This window comes from Giraffa tippelskirchi, chromosome 13 (assembly GCF_054371585.1).
Source record: "Giraffa tippelskirchi isolate mGirTip1 chromosome 13, T2T-mGirTip1v1.2.pri, whole genome shotgun sequence".
Lineage (NCBI taxonomy): Eukaryota > Metazoa > Chordata > Mammalia > Artiodactyla > Giraffidae > Giraffa > Giraffa tippelskirchi.
Window position 1 is genome coordinate 62,719,766 of NC_137287.1, and position 15,192 is coordinate 62,734,957.

The 15,192-nt window shown below is 37.5% G+C and overlaps 1 protein-coding gene across 30 annotated transcripts in view; it reads left to right on the forward strand.

Moving 5' to 3' along the window:
* PARD3 (par-3 family cell polarity regulator) overlaps nt 1-15,192 on the forward strand; it is a 598,386-nt gene that overhangs the window by 382,700 nt on the left and 200,494 nt on the right. For 6 of the 30 annotated variants that reach the window (XM_081554372.1, XM_081554374.1, XM_081554398.1 and 3 more), the window contains 4 exons: nt 1,861-2,011; nt 8,373-8,562; nt 13,201-13,352; nt 14,404-14,448. In XM_081554372.1, the coding sequence (XP_081410498.1) occupies nt 1,861-2,011; nt 8,373-8,562; nt 13,201-13,352; nt 14,404-14,448 (538 nt within the window). Of the gene's footprint in view, nt 1-1,860; nt 2,021-8,372; nt 8,563-11,040; nt 11,095-13,200; nt 13,353-14,403; nt 14,449-15,192 lie in introns of all 30 variants that reach the window. The other 24 variants (XM_081554381.1, XM_081554383.1, XM_081554385.1 and 21 more) reach the window with 8 other exon arrangements.

Genomic DNA, 15,192 nt, shown 5'->3' on the forward strand with positions numbered 1-15,192 from the left:
AAAAATTGCAGTTATGTAGTTCAGTTAAATGTATTTGTTAAGTAAACTCAAGGATGTGTTGTCTGTCTTATGATAAAATAAATTATTGTGTAGGATGCAGGTTTTGCATGTTGAGACTTGTATAGTGAGTCTCTTTGATATATGTGGCTCATTAAAAATACTCATGCATGTCTATTTTTAAAGATATCAGGTATTTGTTGTGTTTATTTTTGTTTTTACCTCCCCATAGTCCCTTGGAATTATGGCATCGTGTCCTTGCAGAAAATATTCTTTTATTTTTTTATATCCGAGACCTTGAGTATTTAATTTTCTTTTCAGTAAAGCTGTCGGTTGTAATCTGCAATTAAGAAAAAAAAACTAATAAAACAAATCCTCATTTCACAATTTAAACCTTATTGAGTCTAATTCGCCAGCACTGCACGTTTATTATTCTCCTGCAGTTTGACGTGCCTCCAGTTGTAATTGTGTTGACCCTTCAATGCATTAAATCTCCCCAGTGCTTATCAAACTGGGCGAGATAAGTCTACAATTCAGAACTTCATTAAATATCTCATTTATATTAAACAGATGATAGCTTCTAACAGAAATAAGAATTTGTTCCAATGGAGAAGCCACAGTTGTGATTTCCTCTGTGTTTGGAATGTGCAGTGTTCGCTTTGCTGTGCTGTACCCCCTGCCTCCATGCTGCCCCCACTACCTAAGTCCTCCCTGCCTCTGGCTGTAGGCCTTTGCCAAAGCATCAGGTGGGGTTAACCTTGGAGCTCCCATTGGGAGGATTTGTATTTATATGTTCTGTTCCCTATTGTTTCATGGCCTTACTAGCATAGATTTCTCTCTCCTATTATTTTTATGAAGTTCATAACTTATAAGGCACAGCTGTTATGCCACTCGGTATTTTAATTCTTGGTGATGGGAATCAATCTATAGTCTCCACTTATCTAGCAGATTGTATATGTTTGTGAAATAGGCATCTTTGCCTGCTTCATTAGAATACTTGATCTTTACTTCTGTATTGTCAATATCCTATATAGCTTTTTTTTTTTTTTTTTTTTTTTTTTTTGGTTTTTAAGTCTTTATTGAATTTGTGATAGTATTACTTCTGTTTTATGTTTTGGCTTTTTTTGGCCATGAGGCATGTGGGATCTTAGTTCTCCAACCAGGGATTGAACCCACACCCCCTGCTTTGGAAGGCAAAATCTTAACCACTGGGCCATCAAGGAGGTCCCTATCCTATATGGTTTATTTTCTCTCATACTTAGGATCACAATGAGAGAATAGGATGTTTGTTTCTAATTTCAGCAGAAAAAACGGAGGCTCAGTGTGTTGTTGAAGACAGCTGAGCTAATGAGCGGCCTTTAGGTCTTAGAGTGTAGGTGTTCATTCTCCCCTGCACACACACCATGGTGTGCTAATGGTTAGCTGTATTTACACATTCTATGTGTAAAAAGCAGAGTTAAATTACAGCTTCCATTCTGATAATGATAAAGCATGTGTCGCACAGGGCAGCATGTCATAAAGAATTCTGAATTAAACCATAACTTATATTGACTTCAACAGATACTTAACCGTCAAACTGAAAAAATAAGCAACAAGATAAGTTTGGAAAAAAGCCTTTAATATACATATTTTTCCTCCAGTGCTTGAAATCTGACAGAACTTCATGGGAGGCACAGTGTAAAGTGGCACAGAAAGTTGGTCATTAGGCAGAGCTGTCATCACAAATTATTTTGGTACAGGGTGAAAAGTTCTAGTTCATTTGGTACTCAGTTGGATGCAGGCCTTGGGCAAGTTGTTATAATTCCCCCATGCTGCTCCTGGGCCTCCACTTCTGACTTTGCCTTTCTCTATCTTTCTCTGCAGCTGAAGTCACCTGGGAGCCCCTCTGGACCCGAGCTGCCCATTGAAACGGTGTTGGATGATAGAGAACGAAGGATTTCCCACTCCCTCTACAGCGGGCTCGAGGGTCTTGATGAATCACCCACAAGAAATGCTGCACTCAGTAGGATAATGGGTGAGTCAGGTACAACCCTGTTGGTCACATCTTATTTTTATGCTTTTACTGGTTCACAGAGAGGTTATTAATGTAATATTAATGTAAAGGAGTCTCATGTTTTCAAGAGAAAAAGGAGCAGGTTCGTTATAATCATTCAGGAAGTGTAAATGCCAAGAGAGGCAATCAATGCATTGATTTTGTTAAATGAGGTTTAGATCCTGTAACACGTGGGAAAGGAGAAAAAGAAGGGGATCACACAGAAGTGCTTTCCAGTGATCAAGATATTCTTAGTGTGTCTGAGATGTTAAATGAAGCTGCGTTTTGGTTTGTTTTTTTTTAATCAAAATTTAGAGGTTTATGGCAAGATTTCAAAGTCATATTTTTATAATAGCACTGTTTACAGGGAGAGGAAAAAATACGTAGATATGTGTATATGAAATATTCACATTTTGTGGTTGTTATGGACTAAAGTGTTACCCTGTTTTAACTGCATCTCGACTTTTTCAAAGGCTTCATTTGAAAATCCTGAAGCTAGTGTTTTGCGTCCTTTGTTTGCATTCAGCACCATACTGTCTGCGTGGCCCCCAGTGGGTAATGAGGTTATTAGCACTTGCTCTGCAGCCGTTCAGCTCTCTGCTAACAGATCCGGTTAATAAAGACTTGCTCTGCCACCAGAGTGGTTGGATTTACTGAGTTGCTCATCTTGGGATTAGCTTGTGAGAGTTGTCAAATTTAAAATGTAAGAAGCTGTTTTGATTAAAATAGCACGTGATCTAAAATGCTTTGATTGCTGGTGTGTTTTGCAAGCCTCTAATATGAAGTACAAGCCAAAATTTAACTCCATTCTCAGCACATTTAATGGAGATTGAATACAATCCATGTCTCCATTAGGAAGCTTCATTGGGACAGGAATTTGTTTCCCTCATCAGTGTATGTTTATGGAAAGCCTGCTGTTGGCAAGACACTGTATTTACTTTTGTTGTTGATGCAAAGAGGAGTGAGAAACAGTCTGCCTTCAAAGAACTTTCTACCAGGCATGATCGGGAAAATACGTGAACATGACTAGTAGAATTTTCTGTTGTTCTTCCTCTAATCCTTCTAGCTTTCTTGTTTGGATATACTGCTAAATTCTCATTTCTTATTTTAGTACACATAGAATAAAGACATGCCAGCTCTCTGGTTTAATTTTGTCAACATTTTTGTTTGATCTTTTTGATGTAGTGTGAGCAGGGGAAGAATGCCGAAGGTATTGCATACCTGTCAGATGACAGGCATTGTACATGGTGTGTTAGATTAACCTTCACTTATGAATAATCACTCTCCTCACTGCTGTGAGGTTTTCCCTACTTTACCAGTTTTGGTGTGTCACTTGATCTTCATTAAACACTTTTTTTATTGTTGAAAATTCAGACCTCTTAAGCGAGAAAGAGAGTATATGTGTCCCTGGATCTGTATGCATACAAAGTGATTCGCTGTAATTTCCCCTTTATTATAGGAACATAGGACTTGCCATACTGAATCAGACCACTGGTCCACCAGTTCCTGTAACCTGCATCCTGCCTCCAATCCCTGATGCTTCAGAGGAAGGCGAAAAACTAAAACTAAAAAACAAACCAAAAGCCCCCAATTCACCTAGTGACCTTTGGAAATGCTGTATATATGGGTTGAGGATTCCTTCTTTTTCTTCAGTCTTGTGCCCTGATTTTGTTAGTAATGACCTCATTAGTCCTAAGTTTGCTATAGAGTTGGCATTGTTTTCCTTTCCCTCTGCTGGAGATGTAATGGACTTTAAAACTCCAGATGCTTCTGCTGGGGTAATAACCTCCCTTTCAGCTCTGTGCTTTGTAATGTATTGTGGGTTCTGTTTTGGGCTGGGGGTGACAGACTCCTTTTATGGTAGGCCAAACTGATATTGTATGATTTGGATATTTTAAGACATTTTTTTACAAGTTGTACTGAAAACTAGGAGTCTCATATATTTTACTCTGAGAAATGTATGTGCTGAATTTGAGTTTTTATCTTGAGCTTTAAAAATTTGAGAATTCTTCAGTCTTTGTCAGTCCCCATTTCAGCATCATTGACCCTAAGAAACAAACAGTATTCATAATGTCACTTCCCACTTAGAGTTAGAAATCTTGTGAAAATTAGTGTCTTGCAAAAAGATACCAAAGCAAGGTACCAAATATAAGAAATTAAAGCATTGAATTTCAGTTAAGCTAAACTGGTAGCACCATCATTTACTAATGGGCGCAGTATCTGGGTGCATGAGAATTTCTCAGACAGATCTTGTTTGATTAGTGGTTGTCTTCTATCCATTTAACCCCTGTTTGGATACCAGTGGAGATGGTGGTATCTGCTTCATGATCTGCTATGATTCAGATAGAACTTTGTATTGAAATTCCAGATGACTACATTAAGAAATGATTAATTTCATGTGGACAGGGTGAATTTTCACATAGAATATTCCTCCTGTGGAACTCTAGGTCCAAAAAGAGCTTTGAAGCTGACTCATTTCTATGGGAACATAACCCAGGAGAGAAGCTTCCAAAATAACAGACCAAAAAAGGGAGAGATTCTAGAGTTGGAAACATGTCAGATGTCACCAGCCACACTTTCCCACTTAACAGATAAAAGAGCTAAGCCCCAAGATCCCATGATGATTTTAGTTTTATTTTGTTCTTGGCTATTTCCTCTTTCTAAAAATAGCCTTCTCTGGGGACTAATGGGATCACACAGTAAGTGTTAGTGATATTTAACCTTTATTAACATCCATTTTTAAGTATCCACATTTTCAAGCAACCGGCATTAGACAGTCTACAGAATCTTCCATTCTGGCCACCACTGTGATTTAAATCAAATAAGTTGTTTCAGAGGAAACCACCTTACAAACCATGTGCCCCAGCCTACTTAACATCTGTTCAGGGGAATTGTGGGCTAAGGAAATTAAGTGACAGGTCTGAAGCCCCAGAATTCCATGTTTCTGAACCAAAATTATGATGTATATTTTTCTGAGTCATGAATCTCGTGTTATTGGAACCTGATTCATCTCCTTAGCTTTTGGTGAGGTCAGCCAGACTTGCAAACAAAGGCAAGAGTTCTCCAGGAATCTTCCGTATTGGCTGACTCTCCACTATCATGGATTTTCAAGGAGTGATCTTGGACACTCATCAAAGAGAAATCTGTATGGAGTCTATGTAGGATTTCTTCCTTTTAAAAGCCTTAAAAGTATTTTACAAATCCTGGACTGTCTTAACTACTACTACTAATAACAAATAGCAGTAATAGGTGCAGCTAATTTCACCAACACGTGCACTTCATAGGACACCATCACAAGCTGACATTTGGGAGCATGGAGCCTTAACATGTTTTCCAACATTTTTTATCTGAAGAATTTTTCTGTTGAAAGCACAACTGAAATCTGTTGACTCCATTTTCAAATGTAATTCAGTAGTTTTTATTATTCATGTACTTGTGGTGAGTTTCAAAAATAATTTTGTTCAGAGTAGTTTGAACTTGTTAGAAATTAAACATAGAGAAATGGAACATTAATGTTGTTTTTTATTGTAAGTCAAATCACTGGCAAAATTTTCATTGGTTTCTAGTGTCATGCATGGTGCTGCCTTCTATGTGAATGTACCAATGAATAAATGTTTGGTAAAGTCATTCAGTATTGCATTGTTTCACTGTGCTACAGTTTAAATCTTAGCTTGTTTTTTAACTAGTTGTGGAAAGAGGAAAGTTCATTCACTGAAAAACCAGATCAAAGCCTTCTGAAGTCAACCCTCGAAGGGTTCACATTCAGGATGTGCCGCGTACCTGCAAACTAGGTGGAGTTTGGTAGAATATGTAGTTTGATAACTTATTTATTACCCCCAATATATTCCTGAAGTTGGATACCAAAACAATATTCCTGACAAGTTTGTTATTGCTGCAAAGTGGAAAATTGATGGAAAAATATGTATTCTCAAGTCTTTTGAAATATTAGCCTCCAGAATCATGGGTGAGAGAAAAAAAGCTGTGTCCTTGTTTTGCTGTTAATAGGGACATTTTGTCCTGTTTATTTAGGTATAAAATTTTGGATCACTTAAGGAACAATATTTCTACTCAAAACAGCATGAAAAAAAACTGTCACATGCAGAACCATTCTGTATTTCATATTGCTTGCTAGACTGCCTCTCAGAATATATTGCATACAAGTTCTCATTTTTATGTTCAGAAATTAGTTTGCTATCATTACACCATAATATTTTCTTCCAATAAATTTTGCCTGTGTGAGGACATGACATTTAATGCTGTGACACATCAGTGGTGTGCTATTAGGGATAACTTGTGTTTTTTCATTGTCTACATTTTTTGGGGGTGGGGAAGTATGTCTTGAGTAGGAAATATTTCTTTGGGTAATAGTGCTGCAATGTCCAATCTTATTTATGAATGATATTTTATTGAATAGATTTCTGTCTTTCTGTACTAATATCCTAAAACTGGAGTGGGCATAAATGAGTCATTTGAATTCAGGAAAAGGAAACAGTGAAGTATTAAATTCGACTCCCATTTTTATTATGAACATTCATAAGAAGTTGCTAGTTTTCACAATTGGTCAAAATGGATGTATTTCAAATCAGAATTGGATATTTTTCTTGATAATTTGCTGAGGAGAGATTTCAGTGAACATATAGTATTTTTGTAATAGAGTAGTTGGTGCTAAGTAATGAATTCATTGGAAATTTCTAGCAATTGTGCTTTGGGTTGTCCTGAAAAACTCTCTATCAGCTTCGTGTCTGCTCCTTTGTTTAAATGTCTAGAACAATAATATATATTTAAAATCCTTCAAGTCTATATGTATGCCATCCTCTAATTTCCAAAATGGTGTTAAAACAAAAATTATTATGTACACACTCTTATGAATGTTTAAAAATGAGATCTTAAGACAGATATTAAAGTGTCATGAACTGTCTTCACATTGCTGTTGTGCTGTTTTTAAAAGTAATTTATCATAGAGGAGAAAGGTACCCTTTTACAACAGTGGCAGGATTTGGAAAGGGCAGCAGTCCTGTTTATTTGCATAGGAACCAGGAGAGCTGATTTCACAGATGTGGATGTTGGACTTACAATGAGGGTGTTTCCATCCTCCTGTAAGGTGACAGGCAGTGTGTCCATTTTCCTTGCTCTGTTGGAAGAGCTAGACCAGCGTGACCACATCACACTGTGATGAATGTTTCTCTGAGGACAGCCTTTCTCAAGATATTCACGTGAACTGAAGCCTCACCCATGATTTCTTACTCAGGAAATACGACACAGGGTTTGAGGAGGAAGCCAGAAGAGCTGTAGGTGTCTGGGGGCAGGAAGATGGCAGCATTTGGACCCCAGCTTTATCTATAAGGATTCAGGCCCTTGAATTACAATTTCATCCTAAGAAAGATAAACACCTCTCATGCTGACCCATGAACGTGAGCAGATTTTCCTGAAAGAAACTTTTCAATGTAGACAGTTCTGGGTCTTTTCTTACCAAGAACACCATATCCTAATTGAATAAATCAGAATTCACAAGCTCCTGTGTCTTGGCCTGAAAGACCTCATGGCAGTGAGATCCTAACCTTTTCTCTTTAAGATCACTCCTGCTGTTTCCCCACAAGGCCCCAATTCTGTGTGCACGTGTCTCTGAAGTGTCACCTGAGTGCACTGTGGGCTTTTCTCCATCATGCATTTAAAGATGCTGTTGCTGATGTCTGTAATGAATGTCATCATTTCTTCTAGCAGAATAAATCATAGTCATCATTCAACACCCCTCTCGGATGTTGACTTTTGCTATGATTTCCAGCATCCTCTGCCTTCAGCTACCAACACTAGTGAATGCCAGGGCACTTGCGGGACATCACTCACAGCACCAGTCAATTACCACTGTATCTGGTCTGTCTCCTTCTGCAGGCTGTGAGCCATTGAGAGACAGAGATTGTCTTTCTTACAGATCTGCTAGTTGGTAGGTGCCCAGTGAGTGAATGAGTGAATGACTGATGTAAGTCTGCAGGGCTTCCCTCCAAATTTCCTCGTAAAATTTTCAAACAACTCGAATGACTTAGAATCCATGTGATATTTTCATGTTAGAAGTCATTCTAGAGATCAACTCTGGCCTTAGGAAGCATAAAACCGGAGACATGGAATACCACACCCAGAGCTCCATAGCATCAGAGGAAGGAATAGACCAGAGGTCTCCAACGGACATCCATTTATGAAAAATAAATTGTCTTAATTCTATTTTGTTCTACCAGGTTGAGACATTTTGGAAATTCACACTTTTTCTGAAGTAGCACAGTATTAATATTAATGCATCTCACCCTTAGATGGATGTCTAGAATGTCTCTTTTGTTTTTCCATTGGACAGGTAAATACCAGCTGTCCCCCACGGTGAATATGCCCCAGGATGACACTGTCATTATTGAGGATGACAGGTTGCCAGTGCTTCCACCACATCTCTCTGACCAGTCATCTTCCAGCTCCCATGATGATGTAGGATTTGTGACGACAGACGCTGGCACGTGGGCCAAGGTTGGCATCAGCGACTCTGCAGACTGGTAAGAACACTCCAGGGCTGGAAATCATTGGGTAATTGCAATCACACTTGATTTTATGTTTAAATATTCTGTCATTGAGCTCAGTGAAATGGGTGTCTTTTATAGCTAAGTTCTGTTTTCATGATTTTAATACTCATAATTATCACTCTGAACAAAAGATTTCCAAAAGATTTCCCTCAACCTCATAAACCTGCCCAATTGTGTTAGCTTTTCCAGGTCTATGGTTAGGAATTGAACCAAACCAACAAGAAAACTCTCACTAACTCTGAAACCCTACGCATTTGTTAAGTTTCACTTTTAATTATTTAGTACTAAGTCACTTCAGTCATGTCCGACTCTGTGCGACCCAATGAACCATAGCCCGCCAGGCTCCTCTGTCCATGGGATTTTCCAGGCAAGAATATAGGAGTGGGTTGCCATGCCCTCCTCCAGGGGATCTTCTTGATGCAGGGATTGAACCTGCATCTCTTATGTCTCCTGCATTGGCAGTCAAGTTCTATACCACTAGAGCCTCCTTGGGAAGCCCTTTAATTATTTTAGATCTGTGTTAATTTGATGAATTGTTTTTCTATTCGATAAATAAATTCTAAGCAAATCCCTAATGGTGACTGAGAATTTTTAACAGTTAGATGACTTTAGCCAAATGAATAGTTGTTATGTTTTGGGAGTGGAGAAGAGACTTTTAAAGGTTTTCTTTTTAGAGTATTGTGACTGTTCTAGTCTTTGTACTTACTTCTTTTATTATTATTATCACTTTGGCCTCATGGTGCTGCATGTGGGATCTTAGTTCCTTGGCCAAGGATCAAACCTGCGCCTCCTGCATCCACTGGACCACCAGGGAAATCCCTATACTTGTCTAACATCATGACTTCTGGGGTGGTCAAATCCTATTTTTTCTCCTCTATCTCTTAAAATAGAAGAAAGTATTTGTTATTATTGAGTCAGTGGGCGGGCACAGAAATGAGGATGTGTCTCTTCATTTGCATACCTAGTAATTATAAACATCAATAAGCAAAAGGACCATCCCTCCTAGGGATGACCATGGACGGCTGTAGTGATAATTAACACAAACCATGTGAAGCATTATACCCGAATTTTCTTACTGCCCTTTCTCTGGGGTCTTTTATGAATCTATCAGCAAAATGATATTTCATTGTTGTGGCTTTGAGCTACACTCAAGTCCACGTGATAATAGCTTATCTTTGAATGAGTTTTTTGGTTCAGCATAGAGAAAGAACTGCCATTTAAAGGAGAAACCCACCACTTGAAATCCTCAGATGCTGTCGCATTTACTGCTGCATTTTATACCTTTTTCTGAATGTGAAAGTGATGACAAAGTAAGGATTAGATATTTGCAATATTCATCATAGGTACAAAAGCCTTTAAGTCGATGCTGTGATGAGGAATTATGAAGACAGCCTTAGGAATAGATCTGTTTGGGGCCTTAAGAAGCTCTGTATTGGTGAAAATAAATGAATAACGAACAGGGCTGGAGTGTGGCATTAATATCCCTAAGGGGATTCATAAAATGCTGAGGACTTGTATGATTTTGCTATGGGGAATGTGCAAGGGTTGGAAAAGAATATGAATGAAGGGTTATCCAAACAAGAATGGCAGCTGTTCTGAATCACAGCAGAAAATGTAAGCTTTTCCAGCCTGACAATATCTCCCTAATCCTTGATGTAAATGTTATGAAAACAAAAGGGCAATAAGGCAGGATTAATAACTGGAATTTTAATAACTTTGGGGGGGGGCCAGGATATGGTTACATTCTTTAAAGAGTCAGCTGTCAGTCCTGTAGACTAAGTTGCTAAGTATGCTAGTGTATTGTTTCTAGAGTCTGAAATTAGTTTAATAGGTATATTGATAGGGCAGAATTAATTATGTCATGGTTTAAGAATATTTAGTTATTTTAAGATGCTTATTAACTCACAAACTCATTTGACATTTTCAATTGTGTATGTTTACAGTTCGCTGCACAATTGTGGAAGGTTAAATATGTCAGATGGCTAAACTTTGCATTTCTTCATTGACAGAATATACTTTTATTCAATCCATGAATTGATTTAGGAAAACATAACAGACAATGTTTTTAAGGTGAAAAAGGTAAAAACAGCATAGTCTAATCTTAGTGACAATGTAATTCCAGAGGACAGAAAATTAGTTTAAAAAATACAGCAATATGTAGTTTTCAGCAACAACAATTTGCACACCTTTGAAAAACCATTAACCAATAATTTCTATTAAAAATATATTGCAGATTTGCTCTGTCCACAAATTTGATGCCTACTTGGAGTTCAGGTTTAGTGTATTTCACATGATTTGGAAAAGGGTTGATGAGCATATGCAAAATGGTTAGAGAGATCAACTTCTAGCATTTAAAAGAATTACTCTTAGTAAAAATATAATATTTAATGTTTGCTGTTGCAAAATTCGATCACAGTTTTCATGATATGGATTTTAAATTTTCACTTCTAGGGCTGTGTTTTCGAACTGGGGTATATGTACCCTGAAAATTATAAGCATAGTATGGTAAGCTTAGATACTACTTATAGATACAACTATATAAGCCTAATATACACACATATATTTATATAAGTAATATATGCAGTCTATATTTATATAAATAATATATGCTAGAGCTATGCATACGTATGTGTATACATATATACACACATATGTCCAAGCAGAGTAGGATGTGAAGGGGCACTTGAGGCTTCAAGATGAACATGACCCTGCTTCTTCCTGGAACATCAAATTTATTCAGTTTTATAAGAGAAATATGGCACATTAAAAATGCAAAGATTTTGTATAGGATGCAAAAAAATAACATGAATTGGGATATAACAGAAGTTGTTTTTGCTTTGGACTGAACACCTAGTCACTGTGGGATGCTCTTTGTGTGGTCTCTGGGTTAGGGGGAGGGTGGACAAGCTAGGTGGCCAGGGTAGTACTGATGTAAGGTCTCACTCAGATGTGGCCCCTGAACTTGCTGGACCCTGAGATTAGAACTGTCTTATATCCTGAGTTCCAGGCACCTGTCTTGCCTCCTCCTTGGACCCTGCTCTCTATGTGGTGGAAAAGATGAAGAAGGATTTTTCAGTTCCTTTTTAAGGCTTTGGTTGGTTTTTAAAGACCCTATTTCTGTTATCATAATTTGCATTACATCGATAATTTGAGTTAGCAAGTATTTGTTGGGTGATAATAACTCATCTTGTGTAGCGGTTTGCAGTTGACAGAGGGCTTCACCTTGGGTCCTTGAATTCTCTTAGTGGCCCTGACTGGCCCTTACTGGTGAGTGGGGCCATTCTTCTCTTCCTGGAAATGAAGACATAGGGACCCAAAGCATTCAACCCACGTCATCTGATGGAAATCACTGCCTTGATGTCTTTCTTGTCATAATTTTTGGTTTAGGTCTTTCGTAAGGCCATCTGTCATTTCATGTACCATGAATTGCAGCTAAATTTCTGCTGTGTATCCGAACCAAATCACTACCTTTTTATTAATATGCATGGTCTTTCTCATAGGGCCAATATGGGATTAGAGAAGCTGATTTCCACAGAGGCATAAGGAAGGCTTGTATAGTGGAAGGTGACATGGTGGAGGGGCCACTACATTCTACTGTGTCCAGTGAGCTGTGGAGGGACGTTCTCTGACCACATATGCAAGGTGGCTCCACCCTCAGATGGGAGAGCTCTCTGTTTATTCAATATGCTCAGCATAGACAAAAACCAGTTCATTCTGGCAGCTTGGCTCACAACACCTGGTGGTGCTTCTGAAACTGTTCCCAGGGTTCTATAAGGAGGACCGATTCCCCTGCCACTTACATCACAAAAACACCTGATGCTGTATCCTGTCACCACTGATCTGCCCTGTGCTTCATCTTCTCTGCTGGAGCTACTGTGTTGGTGTCACATGAATCCAATGCCATCTAGCCTAAATCCTGGAATACTGTTCACTCTTTCTCCTACTCATCCTCAATGTCTGCTTTCTGCTTCTGCTTTGGTATTTTTCTTAGGGAATAGAGATCTTTTCTTATTTATTACCTTGACTTTGATATAGAGCACAATGTCTCCATCTGAATAGGTTCTAATTATGACTTGTTGAGTTGATTTCTTCTCAGCTGATTAAGTGTTGCAGTGAAACTACATCCTCATAAAACAACATGCCACACTCTGTGCTCTACAGTAGGACCTAGTTGTTTATCCAGTCTATAAATAATATTTTGCATCTGCTAAACCCAAACTCCCAGTCTACCCTTCCTCCATCTCCTCTCCCCCTTGGCAACCACAAATCTACAGAACATACCCTTTTTAAAACTTCTATTCAGTTGCAATGCATGTAGTCACTTATTTGTTGCCAGTATTTGTATTAATATATGAAGGTTTTCCTCAAATATTCAATCTTTCTCACATGGAGAAAGAATTGCTCTAAATGTAAATTAATGTCTTGTTTTTCCATCGCCTCCTACACAACCACAGTTTTTTTGATGGACTATATTTGTACTCTTGAGTTTAAATATTTCTGAGGAACGTACACATACACACATTCATGTACACAGGTGTAGATGAACTTTGCTCAATGGCATGTCTCCTATTTTCAGTAAATGTTTTTGTTTCTCTTTCCTCTTCACACCAGCTCTTTGAGTCCAGACGTCGATCCAGTTCTTGCTTTTCAACGAGAAGGATTTGGACGTCAGAGTATGTCAGAAAAACGCACAAAGCAATTTTCAGATGCCAGTCAATTGGATTTCGTTAAAACGCGAAAATCAAAAAGCATGGATTTAGGTAGTGAGTACAATCTCCATGAATCTTTATCTAAATAAGGTTTAGATGCTTTCGGATGAAAACTGATGGTCCCAAACACATGTCTGTTTACTGTGAGCAATAAAGAAAATAAATGTGAAATGAGGCAATTTGGCAAAAATTAGTTTTTCTCAAAGTTTGAGATAACTACATTTCTCCTAAGTGGCATGTTTACATCATGTGCAATATGTTAATATATATGTTTTCTGATGAGAAAAGAAACAAACACATGTGCATATCATGCTCTGTTCATGTATCTTTATTTGAAAAAATGAAATGTTTTAACACTTTAGCTGTTTAAAACCAATTTCATTGGTCTTATGACTTGGTTGGTTGTGGGGATTCTTGAACTAGAAGAAAAAGTTTTGGAGAGAAACCATTATCTCAATCCATGTCTAGAGTTTGGTTACTTCATGATATTTTCCTTCCATCACTGTCCTTTCAAGTTTATTTAATGAAAACTCTTCTGTGTTGATAATTAAGGCCTTTAATTGGAATCATAATTTGAGAGCATATTTATTGTAGAAAGTATTTGGAAGCAAATGAGAGAAGGAAAATAATCCTAGTTGTTCAATCACATATCAATCAGGTAGTGTCTTGTTTTAAATCCAAATCCACCAAAAACCAAAACAAACCAAAAAATTAATTAATTATATACATGCACTGATTGAATGATTAGAAAACCCTTTCTTAATCAACTGTAACGTATTTTCGCTGTTGTCTGGTGGCTGTTTTTACTCTGAGACTAAAAGCATTAATTTATCCCATGCATAAACGAAAATTGGGTGATGACTTGCCTGGCTAATGATGATATGCTAACATATCAGTAACACACGTGTCATGAAATAAGATGACTGGCATTGCATGGAGACACAGCTTTTCCCCCTTTTTTGATTATGTTTGCTTGATGTTTCATATTATTTGCATGAAATATTATTTAAGAATTATCACCTAACTGGAAAGATCTGGGAATGGTTGAAGCATGTTGGGCTGTGGGACTAACTGGGCTAACCATTATACATTTACCTTTTAACAGTAGCTGACGAGACTAAACTCAATACAGTGGATGACCAGAAAGCAGGTAAGAATGGACACTTAGACTGTTGCCATAGTAACTGTGGTCCAAGGAGTTTATCATAATTATAGAGCTGCCAATCATATGGCTGTAAACATAAATATTCCAGGCTGCCATGGATGTTTTCATTGTAGGAAATCAAATTGTACAAGGAAAGGAAAATTTTCTTCGGGCAGAAATTTATCAGTGTAGTATATACTAAGTGGAAATATAATTTAGTTCTTCAGAAATGCTAACACAGCCCAGATTCTCTTAATTATATTTGTGTAGGAATGTTTTGTCACAGTTTAGAAAATATCAGAATTCTGAAAGCATGATCTCTTAGGGTTGATTCTTTAAGTTTCGAAGTTATCTATCTGACGTTTAGCTTAACATCCAAAAAATGATTGTCAAAGGGTGGTTTTGGTTAGGAGGATAACAGCACATATATAAATATTTTCACTGAAGGACAGTGTTCAATATAGCTCTCATTAGTCACTCAGAAAACCTTAATTCTTTTTCTAATGCAGGTTTTAGTTCCTTGTTACATAGCATTGAATTAGGCTATATATTGCATCTGTATCTTAACTTTGTGAACGTGCTTGAAAAGCTTTTTGTTTTTTTGTTTTTAACTATTTAGAACTTGCTGCTAAAGTGCTGCCTAAATCCTTCTGTAGAAATAATGGATTATGTTGACCTGGGTTTTACATCATGGATTTTACTTTATATGTTATCTTACAACAGTCATCCGAGGAAAATCTTTATGTGTAA